At 31.1% G+C, this 17307-nt stretch overlaps 2 protein-coding genes across 3 annotated transcripts; both read right to left on the reverse strand.

Moving 5' to 3' along the window:
• Positions 1-186: 186 nt before the first annotated feature.
• CPK32 (calcium-dependent protein kinase 32) lies at positions 187-4231 on the reverse strand. The gene is made up of 8 exons (XM_022910962.2): positions 3198-4231; positions 2685-2808; positions 2425-2568; positions 1950-2102; positions 1698-1813; positions 1426-1593; positions 777-1007; positions 187-658 (listed from the first exon to the last, which is right to left on the reverse strand). Exons 1-8 carry the CDS (start codon positions 3705-3707, stop codon positions 503-505), a joined length of 1602 nt encoding a protein of 533 aa, XP_022766697.1. The 5' UTR covers positions 3708-4231; the 3' UTR covers positions 187-502.
• A 9055-nt stretch (positions 4232-13286) lies between these two features.
• Positions 13287-15178, reverse strand: LOC111311524 (remorin 4.1-like). 2 transcript variants are annotated; one of them, XM_022910963.2, is made up of 2 exons: positions 14364-15178; positions 13287-13835 (listed from the first exon to the last, which is right to left on the reverse strand). In XM_022910963.2, the coding sequence occupies exons 1-2, from the start codon at positions 14988-14990 to the stop codon at positions 13644-13646; spliced, it is 819 nt and encodes a 272-aa protein (XP_022766698.1). In that variant the 5' UTR covers positions 14991-15178; the 3' UTR covers positions 13287-13643. The 2 variants fall into 2 exon arrangements, with proteins under 2 accessions (XP_022766698.1, XP_089612977.1); XM_089756851.1 differs by having other exon boundaries at positions 14268-15178.
• Positions 15179-17307: the final 2129 nt, after the last annotated feature.

Below are 17307 nucleotides of genomic sequence, written 5' to 3' on the forward strand. Positions count from 1 at the left end.
CATTTTGTCGTGTTTAAAATTACCACTAATACTCATCATTTTCGGGTTTTGTTATCATGTTTTAAATTATCATCAGATCTCGTTATCAAAAGGAAAAATAACTACTGCTCTCTAACCAAAACAGCCAGCTTCTTCAGTTTAATGACTCAACCAGATATAGGAATAGAATACCAAACAAAGAACAGGTACAGACATTAATTCAAGTATGGGATTTAACAAGATATATTTACAAATACAAAGTAAACAACCCTCCCCAACCTTAATCCACTCCTTTTCTTTTACAACCCTCATAACAAACAACACAAACTCAAATTTCGAATAGACAGGAGAACCCCTTGGCATGGCTCAATCCTAATGACCCCCTTGTCAAGGGTATCAAAAAGGGTTTTTTCTTTTAGACCCAAAAGAAATAATTAACAGACAAAATAATAGTGAAATCAACAGACTTTTTCATTAGTATAACTTGTCTTTCTTTCCAATAAGTAAAGTTTATGTTGTCGGTTCATCTAGGCTCATTGTTCAACTGCAATGATCCATCCCTCATCAATTTCTGACTCAGACTGTTGAACCGCTCTCTCGAATATTGTCTTGATGCTTTTCTCCAATCTGTACCAGCCTTCATCATTGCAGCAAACTCATCATAACTTATTCTCCCATCCTGCGGGTTCATCAAACAGAATTCAGCATGTGATTTCACAAGCAAGGAAAATCTATCTTTAAAATGATACGATCATCAGAATAAACATGCTAAAAAAGAAAAGGAATATCTGTCTAACCTTGTCTGTATCCACATCGTGCATAATGGCACTAATGACTTCTTCACTGTTTGTTTCAACCTCATCGGCCAAGGCATCCCTTAGTTCCTCAATCTCAATATAACCACTTTGGTTTCTATCGAAAAACTCAAAGGCCTTTTTAAGGTGCTCGTCATTGCCCATCTTTCTCAGGTGGACTGAAATGGCAACAAATTCTCCGTAGTCCAGATATCCATCTCTATCTACATCGCCCTGTGAAGAAAATATTAAAATAATAAAAAGTCTTTAGTCACTTCTCTTGTACAAGTGGCAAGCAGGTTCATTATCTTCCCAATGCACATATTTTTCTTAGAAAAGATAAAAGAAAATGCACCTATTACAATTGGCCTTTTTCTGTGGTAAATATAACAAGGACAAGCTATGGATGTTTAAGACTCTTGGATTTCGAACATAAAAGAAATTTTGTTGACCCACTGATTTTCAAAAAACTAGATTTTGGTAGAATACTGGCTCAGTTAAAGGGTGAACAGCATTGTTGTAACAAAGTGACATCTAATTACACATACATTAAGAAACTGCTAGCATCAATAAATTCACGGTGACACATTTTCAAGCCTTCCCAGCCAAAGATCAAAGATAAAACATGATGCAAATTTAGGGTAAAACTTACAGCTTCCATTAGTATTTGAAGATCTGCATCAGGAATATTATGGCCAAGTTTATGCAACCCAGCCCTTAGCTCATCGATGTTAATCTTGCCTCTATTGCCAGTATCCATCAATGCAAATCCCTCTTTTATGCCGGCTACTTCCTCCACCGAGAGATGCTCAGCTATAACCTGTCAGTATAAGATTTCCCAAAAAGAAAAAGGGGGAAAAGTTAATAAGCTGACTGGAAGCTTATTTTGGTTCTATTGCCCAACAAAAAAGCCAGAAGCATTACCCTGAGAGCTCTTTTCTTGAGCTTGTTCATTACAGAGAACTGCTTGAGCCTTGCCTTCACAGTTTCACCCAAGGAAACATTTGGAGCCTTCTTTGCATTTTGCAGCCAAGGATGATCTGAATTTAATAAGCAAGAAATAATTCAGTTTTAGGCATTCCCATATACAGCAACAGAGTTTTGCTATGAAACTTTTATTTGAGGCTACCAAAATGTCATGAACAGAAAACCTATATCATTAAAACTACAATTTACCTAGCACTTCCTGAGCTTTAAGTCGCCGCTTGGGATCAGGATTGAGCATCTTCCTCACAAGGTCTTTTGCATTATCAGAAACTTTAGGCCAAGGATCCCTCTTAAAATCTATAACAGAACGAATAATTGCTTGAGCAACTCCTTGTTCGGTTTCTGCATAGAAAGAAGGAAAGTTAGAGAGTAGAAAGATAGATAGAATAAAAATGAAAAATGGAAGTGAACAAAAAAACAATGTGGAAGGTGTATCAAGTTCCATTAGTATTTACTAAAATAAGAAGGTGGAAATAGGACTACTTGAGGAAGTCAAGGGAAAAATGTGTTAAATGGTTTAGTCAAGTCAGACACAAAAATCCAGGGATAGTAGTAATCCGGGGATAACGTCGCCCCAATGTAGTAAAATAATTCTTTTTCTTTCTTTTTCAATAAATCTCATTACTTGAACAGGGATTCTGATTAACTATAAATCAATACTAACCTGCCCAAAAAGGTGGGACACCACAAAGTAAGATGTAAAGGATCACACCAGCACTCCAAACATCCACTTCAGGTCCATAATTTCTTTTCAGCACCTCAGGAGCCATGTAGTATGGACTTCCAACTATCTCAGTAAAATTTTCACCTGCAAGGGGAAAGATTCAAACTCCAATAGATAAACATGGAATGAAGAAACAAATAGGTGAAAACATGAACCAGAGGAAAAAAAATTTTGACATCATGGTTGTAGAATGGCATTACCTTGTTTAAAGAAAACTGACAAACCAAAGTCAATCGCCTTCAAAGCCGCTGTCTCCTTCTTATTTGCGAACAGAAAGTTCTCAGGTTTGAGATCTCTATGCATCACCCCATGCTTGTGGCACATCTGTAACAACAAAAATACATTCATCTCCAAGCAAGCATTTTAAAACCAAAATTTGTGTAGCATTTTAGATTAATCACTTTAAAGCAACTAGTTTAGCATGTCATGTGCCCTCTGATCCAATTACAAAGCCATTCATATATCCACACACTAAAAGGTTCATATTATATCCAGCCCAACTTGTACAGAAATAAGATACGAAAAAATAATAATAATAATAAAGATCAACCAAAGCTATAAAAGTAAAAACATAATGTCAGATCTCATAAAAATCAGAACTCCAGTTAACCAAAATCTACCAATTGCCACCACCCAAACATTCAACCAATATCCCCCGTAAAAATTCAGCACTAAATACAAAACTTTAAGAAAATAAAATAAAATAATTTTACCTGAACAACTTCAACGATGGTCTTGGTGACAGCAGCAGCAGCTCTCTCAGTGTAATGACCTCTTGCAACAATCCTATCAAACAACTCACCCCCTTCACACAACTCCATGACCAAATGCACTGCATTGTCATCCTCATAAGTATCTTTCAAGCTAACAATATTTGGATGCTTTGGCAAATGCTTCATGATCTCAACTTCCCTTCTCACATCCTCAATATCCACAGCTGTCCTCAGCTTCTTCTTTGATATTGATTTGCATGCAAAATTGTCACCTGTTTCTTTGTCTGTGCAAAGATATGTGATCCCAAATTCACCACGGCCAAGCTCACGCCCAAGTTCATATCTTTGCTCAATTTCTCTCCCTGTTGGCTCCTTTAAAACAAAAAGTTTATGGCCCCCGTTGATTTGGTGATGCCCATAATCAATGGAAAATGGGTTTTGCTTCTTTTTTCCTTTCTTCTTCTTCTCCTCATGAGAATCTGTTGATGGAGTCACACAACAATTTCCCATGAGATCAAAACCAAAAATTTAATCTAGATCTTTCTTTTGGAGCTTTTTTTTTTTTTTCTGAAATGGGTGTTTGAATTAAAACCTAAAACGGTCCAAAAAGGATCAAAATCTGATCTTTTTTTAGCAACAATGAAAAAAAAAAGGAGCTTGCAAATCTAAAGATTTCTTCTATCCAAATAGACAAATAAAAAAAAAATCTTCCCAGAAAAATAGAGAAACCCTGTTTCTGTATTTTCTGGGAATGCTTTAATTACGAAATCAAAGTGAGAGAGCAAACAAAGTTTTGGGAATAGATAGGATTTTTTTTATGGAAAATCAGGCAATGAAATGAAGGAGAATTTGAGAATTGAATTATATATATGGGAAGAGAATAATGAGGATGAGAAGAAGGATTTTCTTTTAATTTCTCATACAGCGTGTGCAAATTGCGAAGAAAATTAAAAGAAGAAGAAGAGGAGGAAAGTGCCAACCACCATGGGAATTGGAAGAGAGAGAAAGAGAGGGTCAAAGCTGATCTGTTTCTCAGAGACTTCCCTCCCTTAGCCGTGTTTTTATTTTATTTTTTCACTTTTTAGCTTTCGGAGAAAGAGAGGGTTTTTGTTGTTTTTCCTAAAATATCCAAAACAAAATTCGGATTTTGGAGACGTGAAAGCTGGAAAATACGTTCTTCATTGCAAAACACCCCAAAAAGTTTTAGCCGCTTTTAATTACATCCAAGTTTTTTAGCTCGAAAATATCATCAAATAAGATGACTTAATAACTCTCAGTTAAATTACCTTTTAACCCTTCCAACTCTTTTTTTTTTTTTTTTATAATTTTTCTATACTCTTGTATTATTATACATTGTCAACATGAATAATTAAATGGGAAAGAAAATTGATGTTGGTGAAGAGTGCGAAATAAAAGACGAGATACGTCTTGATTTTGTTTGAAATTTTTGTATATTTTAAAATATATTTTCATAAAATCATATGACACAATAAGTATATCTAAAAATTATAACATATTATCGAATATACATATTTAATAACATAAAAAATCTATCGAATATACATATTTAATAAACAATATTGATTTTAGATATCAATACTCGATAATATTTTTATTATAATCTTTTAACTTCTTTCATTATATAAAATAATTTGTAATCTACACTTATAAAATGAAATTAATCACCATAGAATTTAAATGTAAAATGTAATTGTAATTCTTCATTTATTAAGTGATGTCTATAGTTTAAAGTTGGTTATCTAAGAAGGAATATTACTTAAATCATTTTTAAAAATGGAAAATAAGACGAATTATGCTAACAAATGCATTAAAGATATTATTTAAAGTTATTCTTTTAGAAAGTTATTTTTTAATGTATTGAAATTCATAATATTCAACAAAAATAATATTTTAATTAGCTTTAAAATACTTTAATTAACAAACTTTATGTGACTAGTATTTTGGCAGAGATTCACTTGAGGCCATCTAGAAGGAATAGCAAAAGTCAACCCTTACAACATTTTAATTCCAAAATTGCCCACAGAACCACAAAATAAAAAAATGGTCCAAAAAAAGTTGTACTATTAAATACTTGCTTGGAAGATTTAGCCAAAAAAAAAATCTAATACTTTTTTTAGGGGTCTTTTGATTACTAAAATGAGAAGCTAGTGAAAGACATGTTGCTAATCATTTGTTATTGTTTAAATTAATTTATTTTTCACTTGATCTTATATTGTCAAAATTTATAATATTTGTTATAAAATTACATAAATTTATTCAGCTCAAATCACAAATTTTTAAAAATAAATGGGTTATTTGAAAATGAGTAAATATACCAAAACAATAAAATTGAAAAAAATTACAAATATAAAAGAAATTAAAATCACAATAAAATATTACATTTATATAAAAAATTATTAAATTCAATCAAACAAATAAAATAATCAACGAACTAATATATAATTAAACAAATCAATATAAAATTAAATCAAATTCACATATGCTAAATACTTGAATTTGAGATTTTAAGGTACAAAAATCTCTACCTTATTGCTAAAACAAAATCTCATCAATATAAGTTAAGATTGTTCTATGAAAGAATTAAACTTAAACAAAACTTTAAGACAAATTTTATGGTATTATAACAATACTTATAAGTTTTCTTTTTTGTAATTGAGTTTTTCTCAATTAATCAAAAATTAAAAATTAAAATCTTAAATTAATAAAAATAGGATATTGTAGTGCAAATAACAAAAATTATGACACATTAGATCTTAAAATGATTATTTTTGGATATTTTTGTGAGAATTATTTTTTGTCCTTTTAAACTCATTAAAAAAATAATTTTTAAGAGATTTGAAATATTATAAGAATCTTCTAGTAATATACCGGACCATTCAGTAAATGGCAGTACTAACCCTATCCCGTAATTATTGGTCAATGGGCCCACATTGAAAGCAGAAGCATGAAAATTGGGATGATGACCAGGTTATTTTCTGTCCACCGAAAAAATGGAAGAGAAAAAGCCGTAGCCTGTCTCATACGCAAGATTACGGGGCTAAAAGGGCATTTTAGACAATGCGAACAGATACATGAAAAGCACCGCTGTGCCACCTTTCATCCGTCCGGTCAAACTCGTCGATTTTGACTTTAGAACGGTAACGTTTGGAATTTGGATTTCGATTCCTCCTATCCGTTATGCCTTTTATTGTTCTCACAAAGAATGAAAACCAAAAAGAAAAAGAAAAATCCAAAGTACCAACTTGGATTTTGGAATTTCGAATATTTGTGTCTTTTTTTTTTTTGATACATTACAGCAAAATCATAAAAGTATTTTTTTCTGTCTTATCTATAAATTTATTTTGTTTTTATGTTATTAGAATATTAGATTTTAATTCTTACTATCAAAGTTCAATTCTTAATAAATTTTTTTAAAAAATTTTATAAGAAAAAAATTTAAGATCGATAAGTTGCTCAATCTTCGTATTAAAATAAGATATATTATATCTCATAATTTAAAACAAATAATTATAGATTGTATATTTGATATGAGCCCAATAAATAATTATCGACAAAACTTCAATTCAAGATTTTTTTATCGAAAAAAATAAATTTTAACCAATTTAATCAATTATTTATTGATAAAAAAAAATTAAACATGATTAAAAATCATATTATTTAATTGATCCAAATCATAAAAAAATTGATGGATAACGAGTTTTTGTCATAAATCCAATGCATCAATTCAAAATTTTTTGGAGCAATTGCATAAACAATTCAAATATTGAACCAATATTAATCAAGAGCTGAATCATCAAGTGGATAGATCCAAGCAAGCCAGTCCAAGTTTAATAACTATGGTAGTTGGGGCGATGCAATATTCATGAATGTTACAATAACAATTAAATCCTTTTCACTCATCATCAGCTTTGTCTCCCTTCCAATTTTACTAAGTGATACGGAAGATATACTCTTAAATAGATTAATTATTTTTTGTAAATTTAATACTAGTAAACTTTTTTATAGGAATAGATTTTTTATCTATTACATAGACTTTATTAATTCTATTGAAATAATCTATATCAATAATATATAAAAGGATTATATGAGTAGTGCTAGACCTTTTTTTTTTTTTTAATTTTAAAACAGTATTTGTCTTGGCAACTTTGGCCTTAAAATAGGAAATAATGAGTCATTAGTTGTCACTATATATTTTATCTATTGATTATGAAGATAATGTTAGAATTGAAAGCTTATTGCATTTGGGGAATGATTGGTCTAAAGTCATTATGTCAATTGCCAATGACTAATAATTTGACTTTATACATTGAGTACATCTTACCCTTTTGGCTAATTTGATGAAAAAATTTCCGAACAGCATCATTTTTTTATTTAAAATTGTTAGAATTTAAACTTTAATTATTAAAATTAAGACTAAAATATTTTAATAATAGATCACGAGATTGTTCGATAAAGCATTTTGCTAACTAAGAGAAACCATTTTTTACTTGTTCAAGCCTCAAAGCATTTTCCTGATTAAGAGTTAATTCTATCTATTTTTAGCAACAAACACTCCATTTTTTTTTCTAGACCCCATTTTATAATTAGAATTCTAAAATATGGGTCGTTATTTCTACAGCAATGCAAGAAACATAATTAAAAGCGTTTTAAGAATGACAACTAAAGGTTGAAAAATGAAGTGAAAAGAACGATACATAATAAAAGCTGGAGGGGTTAGGGTTGGAAAATGCATGATGCCAAATGAAGTCAGGTGGAATTCTGGTTGCGTTACAGAGCAACAAGCATTAATTCAACAATAAAAGTAACAGAAGAAAAAAAAAATTAATCAAGTTTGGTCAAAGATAATGACAACTTTATAATGAAAAAAAATTAATAATATTGTGGAACATGACAAATTACAAGATTAATTACTAGTTTGGAAGTACAATTTCTGAATCCTATCTCCAAAGTTTTCTCTGAAAACCGAAACCTTTTTCATTGGCAAAGGATTAAAGCAAGTGATGCTAATGTTCCCTTCTCCAGTCCATCAAGTACGATAAAGAATAATGGTCCACATTGTCACTGAAAATTTAATGTTTTCAATATTATTATTCTCTAGAAGATTTGAATGATTCCACTTCTAGATGCATTGGAGCTTCATAATTTTTCTTGAGATTGAATTTACAAGTAGAATTTATTATCATCCAGATAGTGTTTAACATTTCTACGATCTATCTTGACTTTTTATTTATTCTAGAGTGTCAAACAATTATAAAAGTAAATTAGAGGTAAAAAATCATTGAACGAAAATAGGTTTAAGATTATTTACTTTAATATTAATATGAATTTTTAAGATCGATTTACTGATGCTTGCTTCATGAACCTCAAAAGATCTATTTCTTGATTTACTTTTTGACAGCTTATTAATTGGTCTTCCTCTATGAAAAAATTACTCCAGTTGTTTAAAAATTTTCACATTCAAAGTATTAGGATTTAAAGCAGACACCATTGATTAAGTAAGTAAGAAAGAGCAATTGGGATTAATTCATCCTGTTAATTTGCACAAGTACATATGCCTCTATTTATCACTTATGCTATCAGAAATAAAATTCTAACTCATTTCATATTAAGAATTAAATAATGTTTTTGTAGATATACTAATGGGTTTGGGTTCGTTTAACCAAACGGATATTCCCAAAATAACAAACCCAAGGAAGGGAGAAATTAAACAAGTATAGCATGTGGCTGGTTTTGGTTATTATTTTAGTGTTTTAAGTAATTTCATCTTTGAGTGGGTCAATTTGGATTTATGATTTAGATAATTTTAGGTCTAACTCTATTTCCTTTTTTAGTGAAATGGGATTTGGTTAGATCAAAATTTTGGTAGCTTTGAGTTGAGTAAGAATTTCATTACTCAACTAGAGATAGTAATTGGATTTATATTAGGATTAGATTTGAGTTTGATTTGATTTAACTCTCCATTGCATTGGCTTATATATATATATATATATATATATATATTAATTTGAAATATGAACTCTTCATATATTCTCAGCATATTATTTGGCCTTGTATAGAAAATATTTTAGAAATGAAAAAGCAAGGGGGAAAGATATATGCCCAAGCATATTACGTTAGTCCTCCTCCTGTACCATTCCCCAAGCTTATGCTTCTAGAAATGATGTAAAAGCAATTCATGACTGTTTTCATAGAGAATAATAAAAAACATGGTGTGAAATTGAATTGTTGTTGAGATGTAGAGACTGCCTTATTCGCCCTCTGCCCCTGTAAAGGGAATAAATTAGCTGCCATAGCTCTGAACTGTTTAAATGGGAAAACAAACAAAGAGAACAACAGAATGAACACAATGCCAAATTCAACCAACACCAATGGCTGTTTGACCTTAAATCAAGAGATCTTTTGTAGTAAAATTAGTTAAGAGTATTGACTTTTAATACCTACTTCTTTAAGAAATAAAAGAACACTGGGTGATTGTACAAATGCCAAATGAAAGACGGCAGAGGGAACTAATTAATTAGGTTATATAGTTGAGATTTAATGGACCAAGAAAATTTTCAAATGGAAAAATCATATAATAATTGCCAACATGGTAAGATTATATGGGCGTTTGATTTAGCTTAAGAAATAGAATTGCCAATGGTTGAAAAGAATCATATCCTAATCAAGGTTTCAAGCGAGTCAGCTCATTTTAGAAGAAAAAGAAAAAAAATTGGTAGCTTAATTTGTTGTTGGCTTCATTGGTGCATGCATATAAATTGCTACCAACTACAAAGTCAAGAATGGTATGTGGAGAATTAGACCTAACATTTTTCACATAGTACGTGCCAAAAGTCCTCCTATTTGGTACCTTGAATCACATCAATTCCATTTAAGTCGCCAAAAATGTTATTGATTGAAACTCTCACACGCTTCCAACTTGTAAGTAGGCAGACTTATTGTACTTACTTAAGTATTAAGTTCAACGATAACTGTATTTGTTCATATATTTAAGATTTCGGGTTTAAATTAGTTTTCATTTTTTTGTTTGTAAAAAGAAACGTAATTTTATTAAAATTGTTTAAATGAATTTATATTGTACAAATGACTAGAATCAGTAAATGATTTTGATTGGTATGGACCTCTATAATGTGTACATATGCTAAGATCAAAGGCTTTTGGAACTAAAAAAGCAGAAGAAAAGTCTTTGGGGTTTGGAGATGGAATTGTTCAGTTGTGATCTGAGACCACAATTGACCCAAAACTAATGCATCTAGAGAGTCTAGACAATCACGCGGTTAGCAAGGGTCGGCTTCTTCAATTCTTCCAAGCTTACCTCCGCTTTGATTTTATGTATTGAAATTTTGAAATGCACCACCCTTGCTAGGATTTGGTCCCAATACAAGTACTCTACCTTCCATTGTTTGCCTTTGGTGTTCTCCTTCTTGGTAACCTAATCTTTAATCTAGATTTCCATTGCTACCTCAGTTCTGGTTTGAGCCAATTCAAGCAGAAAAATCTTGCAACAAACGACTTGTATTTCCCATGACTGATCGGGCATTATAATTTCTTGTGCAAAATGTTTCTATCTTGGTAAAATATTTTCCTATGACTTCTAGTTCCCAAGCTGATGCTGAGAAATATGCTCTTAAAATTGGAGGGTATTAGATTTGGACAACACTTGGGATACTCCTTACCATCTATCTTACCCAAAAAAGTACAGCTGAATGTGGGAATGAAAGTTTGAAGACAATTTTGTGATCAGAATTGCATAATGTCTTGATCATTCAATACTGGTTATAGTTCATGTGGATCATGCATATTTGACTATAACGAAAATTTCAATTTAGATTCTGAACCAATTGATCATCTTTAACTTTATAAATATAAATCCTAAGTTTATTGGGTTACTTTTTTCCAAACTCGGAGGCCCGATTTCCTCCAGGTCATCATCGATGGCCAATGTTTTTTCGGATCCAATGTTAAGCCCAAACCAACCTTCAGCCCAAAAACAAATCTTTGGCCTCTTCTTTCTTTCTGTCTTATATATATAAATATATATATATATATGTATATATTTTATAATCTCCATGTATGCTGAATCAGGAATGTCAGATGAGGCAGCAAAAGTAAGAACAGATATGAATGATTTGAAGTTAACTAAACTAGCAGGTTGTAGCTGGATTAATATTGATAATAAGATCCCTTAATTTGTGGCAAGTGGGAAGGACCTGTGGATTATATAGTTAAGGAATCTTTATTCTGTAAATGTTGTATTTCTATATATCTTAAGTGCAACAGACAATGAAAGATCATATATTATTAGTATATTACAATCGTTTGTGTGAGATTGTATTTCATCTCCAAATGTTTGCATAATGTCATTTGATTCGAGTTGGTTCTTCAAAAATCTGAAAAATATTCTATGATATCTTCATCAATCAAGCAATTTGCAGGATTCTTTAATGCAAGTCATTGTATTGGATACAGTTCATTGATTTCATGATCACAATGATTGTGACTTGGTTCAAGCTTGAGTGATCATAGAATTTTTTTTGTTAAAATTGTTAAATCATTGTAATGTTTCTTGTGGGGAATTTAACAGGAGAAAGCTGTATTACTTGAACCACCAAAATACTTCTGTTTTCTAACTGAAAATCTAGTTCTTTGTCCTGTAACTCGAGATATGCTTCTGGTTTGTCAGTTCCATGGTCCGTTTCATTGCAGGTTAAATCGAAAACCTAAATAGAATTTTAGGCCATTATGGGGGGCCACTAGTTAATCTGATAGCCTTTCTCTTTAGCCTGCCCCTCTTTTTAGTTTTAGCAATTTTACTATTCCTATTTATTTTGTATTTATGCATAAAAAATACAAAAATTATCATATTATTATTTATGTCATTATAATAAATACAATTTTTTATTTTTATTAAATTTATGTATTAAATTTTTATTAAAATTTTAAATTGATCATTTTTATGTTTAAAATTATCAACTCTACCATTATCACATTATAAAAAATCAAATAGGAAAGATTCTCTATGAGTGAAAGTGAACGAAAACCAAAGTTCCTAAATCATTGAAAATTGCAAAATTTTGAGACAATGTTAACGCAAATTACGGTTCTTTGTAGGACCAGAAAGTATCAATTGCTCTCCTTCCACTAGGCACTAGCATTATCGTGTGAACTTTGGTACGATTTTTTTTTTTTTTTTTGGTTTTTACAATAAAAGAATAAGCTAGAAAAAGTGTCTGCATATTTGGAAAGGTTTAGTGGCCATTTATATTTACCATTTTCACTATGGAATGTGGATTGTAGATTGCTTTCGGTGAACAATTAGTACTAATTAATGAAAGCTTCATATACACACATATATATATATATATATATAATCACACTTCCAAAGATTGAACAAATCTCTTTAAAGGAATATGTGTTTTCTTAGAATTTAGAATAAATAAATGAAAACACCATCTTCAAATAGCAGTTTTTTAAGACACATAAAACACATGTATCAATGTCCTTTTGCATCTTGTTTGGCCCCCTCAAAAGATTTCCCCAAGTCATTATTTTTCCTTTACTTTCCCCACTCTCAAAATTCATTGCACTTGGCCTTGTCTTTTTTTTTTTTTTTAATTTTCCTGTTGATTTTTGTTCTCATATTTTCCACAACCCTTTGCATCAATCTACAGTTTCAGCTACAACAATTGATAGCCAGCATTTCTATTAATTAGTTAATTAAATGAATCAAACCCAAGAAAAAACATTTTAAAAAAATGAAGAAGACAAAATAAGTGTATGTTTGTTTTTCAACAGGAAGATAATTTAGTGTAACATGGTATGGAATTTAGCACTGATTGCAAGACTTGTGCTAAGTTGCTGCTTTGGAATCATTTGATTCCTCAGGGCAGTGGTTAGCAAAAGAGATAATCAGGAATAAGCATAACATTCTTTCACTGTTGAGGTCTCATTTGTTAATGCAAATCCATACAAATTTGGGAGTCAAAGATGCTTGGATTATATAGAATTATATTGGGTCCTTGTTATCATCTCTCTCCATTATTTAAATATAATATATTTGGCACAAAGATATTGCCTCAACGCAATAACATTCCAATTAGCACCAAATGCAACGTATTTAATAATAAGCTTAAACAACTATACAATGGCAGCTAACCAAAAGCACCATATCCCTGCCCAGAACCAGAAAAAGAAGCAATATATAATTTTCATTACTGTACAAGACAAGGGAGGTTGGTCCACCACTATTACCAACAAATCCTCAAAAATCCCAACACACTTCAAACACTAAAGATTTGGTGCAACTCTTGACTGCCCTTGGATGTAGGGTACCCTACAGTTGAAAAGATGAAGGTACTCTTGAAGGGGGAGAATTATTGTGTCCACAGAATAAAGGAACATTGATTGTAGTATGTGATAATTAAGGTCTCAAAAGATGGATCGTTTGACAGGAGCTCTCCCAACGGCTCTCATCAAATTGGCTATTTCAAGAACCCTGGCAGCTTTTGTTCCTCTCTTGGCCTCAGCTGATGCCCTTCTCTCTTCTGCTTTTCTGTGTGCTTTGGCCACATCGTTTTGCATCTTTTCTAAGGCTCTTGCTCTTTTCTCCTCTAGCTTCCTCTACATAAAAGTCAAAGGACTTTTGTGAAGATATGAGGACTTCAAAATATCGAATCTAAAGGACGAATAAGGAATTAATGCAAGGAGGAAGAACTAAACAAGGAAAAAAGGATTACCCATCGTCATCATATTCCACTAATATATAATTACAGAAAATAATGCACAGTAACCTGATAAAGATTTGGCTCAAGATCATGAACAGATGATAATTACATGAAGATTAGCCGACAACATAATTAAATCCAATAATCAACTTAGTCAATTGAATCATCAATTATTAATCAACGAATTTAGAGGACAAAATCAAATCATTAACCATGTAATTAAGTAATACTCTCTATGTTTGGCACAATCATATGAAAAAATTAACATCCAATTAATTGAACATTCAAAGCATGACATAAAAAGAGCATAAGAAGAAGTATCCTTAACTTCAAATTAGTCTTGATAATTACTACTCTTTGCATGAGAAATTATTCACACCATCAACTTGCACAAGAAATGGGAATTCTCCTGTATCCAACATACCTCAACTTTCTTCATCCAAGAAGTGGCCTTTTGAACTTGCTCACTCTCCCACCCATTAATTATGGCATCTTCTCTCTTAAACCTATTGTTGATCTTTGCAACCTTTGCGTTTTGCCATGCTGATATTTTGGATTCCACCTCTTCTTTCTTCACTCTCAGCACAGAGACCTCCCCATGGCTGCTACCACTCGCCGCCACAGGCCCTCCTGAACCGACCCTTCTTTGATCTGAACCCTGATCAAACGGATTACTATCTGGAACTATAGCCAGAGGATTAGTTTCCTCAGGCAGTTCCTCCTCTCCAATCCTGTTCAACTGATTATGATTGTTTAAAGTATTTATGGAATCAGAATCATTGTTTTCAATGGAAGAGCCGGCTAGAACAAGAGCGTTGAACTCTCTACTCATGGTAGTAAAGTTTTCAGTACTGGAAGCAACTTCACCAGACATGGACAAAGAGGATGATCGATGGCTACCAGTCTCCCAACGGCCACGATTCACAGCTGGAGGGTGAGGTGGAGTCAGAGCATGGATGTCCCTGATATGTTCATCATCAACATCATGGTCGTGATTGTCCCGGTCATGGTCGTTTTCGACATTGCTAATAACACTTTGAAGGGTTAACATAATAGGGATTGAGGGATCGTTTGAGCAGAAGAAGGATATGATGAAAGTGAAGGAGAATTGCTGATGAGATGAGGGGAAGAAGGAGAAGGCTTGGGAGGTTTGAACATAGTCTTTATTATAGTTATTAAGCTTTAAGCTTTGACTGGTTTGAAGAAATATGAACCACTAACATATGTGAAAGAGAATTCAAGAAGCTGCAGCTGGCTTTGAAGTGAAATACTGAAATCCCATAACGTAAAGTGTAGTAAAAATAAGCCTAAAGATAGGGATCGTACTGCAAGTGAGACGAGATTGAAAAGTGGCTTTGGCTTTTCTTTATTTTATTTAATGCTTTAAACCACTTATTATTATTTAGTTCAAAAATAAAATTTAAGAAACACATTAAGATAAAATATTTTTCTCTCGTTTCATTAACTCAATCAATTTATCAGATTTTAAATTCGTAAGATTGTTAAAATAAAATCTCAAATTTTAATCGTTAAAATATTTTATTAAAAATTTTAAACTCTTAGTTTTAATGTTTTCCTTTTATTTCTAATTTCATAAAGGCTTATAGCTAAGTTGAAACTTGATAAAAACCATAAATCATTTCTAGTATAGCTAGCTAGAAAAAGTTGCAAGTAATATCATAAATTCACTAATATCAAATTAACTATCATCAAAATTTTTAAACATAATTAACTTATGAGAGAAGGAAAAAACAAAAAAAGGCAGACCTTATTGCTTTTCCTGCTATTGGTTTATCTTATGTGTTTCTGCCTCCTACCTTCTTTTTTAAAATTATTTCATAATTGGTTGGTTTTTTAATTTTCTCTTGATGATAACTACGGGCATTCTTCAGAATCAGCAGCAAATGAAGATATTAAAGCCACCAATCAGACGCTATCCTTGAGTTGTGCTCTCTTTCTCCAGGGAATCCTGCATTTATTTGCTTCTTTGTCCCTTAACTATGTTGATTTATTTAAACCCAACTTTAAAGATAAATTTCTCTTAATCACACACTTGATAGATATAATTAAGAGTACTAAATTTTTAGGTGAAATAGAATAATTTTGACAAAAGAAAAAAGATGAATTGAATGTAAGTTAAAAAAAAAAATTTAGGGAAAAAAATCAAAATAAATTAATGATATGAACCTAAGTTTTAAGAAACATGAGATTTATATTAACTGTCGGTATATAATTTAATTTTTTTACTCTAATATTATGTAATATTCTATTAAATAAATATTCATGGCATCTAAGCCAAGCCAAAAATTAATATTTTTTAGAATCATTACAGTATTTTACCATAGAAGGTTTAAATAATATTAAACTAAAAATTTTCTGGACATTTTGATTTTGTTAATTTGAATGTTTCACCTTGTGTAGTGGTAATAATTGTAAAGCTAAAAGAAAATATCGAGGATTGGATGAAATAGAAAGAAAATATCTCTTTTGGCCAAATCATAAATAAGTAAAATCATGAGGGTGCAATTGCAAATATAGTCTTTTAATCTGTTATCCAGTGTCGGCTAAATGATTTGATGCGGAGCCCACCAACATTTAGGTAAAGGCGTGTGGACCAGTCATCAGCGAAAAGTACACACGCGTCACAGTGTAATAATCAAATCACTGTTATGACTCCACGTGCCACTCATCCACAGGCTTAGGGCCTAATCAAAGAAGCTACGTATGTTCTCGCCATGCAAGCACTGACGTAATTCTACCAGATGGACACCACGTGTACGGCCACCAAGATTTTTAACGTCTTATGTTTTCCAGATGCACACGTCTCACGTGATAAACTAAGCTTTTCTTAGCCCTTACTCATCTCACGATTATCATTTGCATTAATCTAACTTAATATTGCCATTGTCATTGCTGTTAAAAATAAATTTAATAATTTATGTATTTGTATTATATTTATTTTATATTAAATATATCAAATATAGATTTTATGTTATAATTTATATTAATATATTAAATATAAAATATATTTTTTATTTTTAATTAATTTATATATAAATTTTATAAAAAAATTATTTTTTTATTTTTTTTTGGTATCTATTATCAAATTATATTTAAAGTTATCAATTTTAATTAAAAATAAAATTTAATTGAAATGAATTTGTTATGATGGGAATACTTTTATCATAAATAAGTTTTCCCTATTGTATTTTGTTTTCAAAGTTACCAATTACTATCAAACATAATTCTAATCACACTGAAAAATTGGATCCTAGTATAAATTAGGGTTTTCTTTTTTTTTTTTTTTGGAACTGATGGGTCAAATTTCTGGGATGAGGGGAAAAAAGGGGTTAATTCTTTATTCATAG

Source organism: Durio zibethinus, chromosome 1 (assembly GCF_047325235.1).
Source record: "Durio zibethinus cultivar Kanyao isolate XHJ-2024 chromosome 1, ASM4732523v1, whole genome shotgun sequence".
Classification (NCBI taxonomy): domain Eukaryota; kingdom Viridiplantae; phylum Streptophyta; class Magnoliopsida; order Malvales; family Malvaceae; genus Durio; species Durio zibethinus.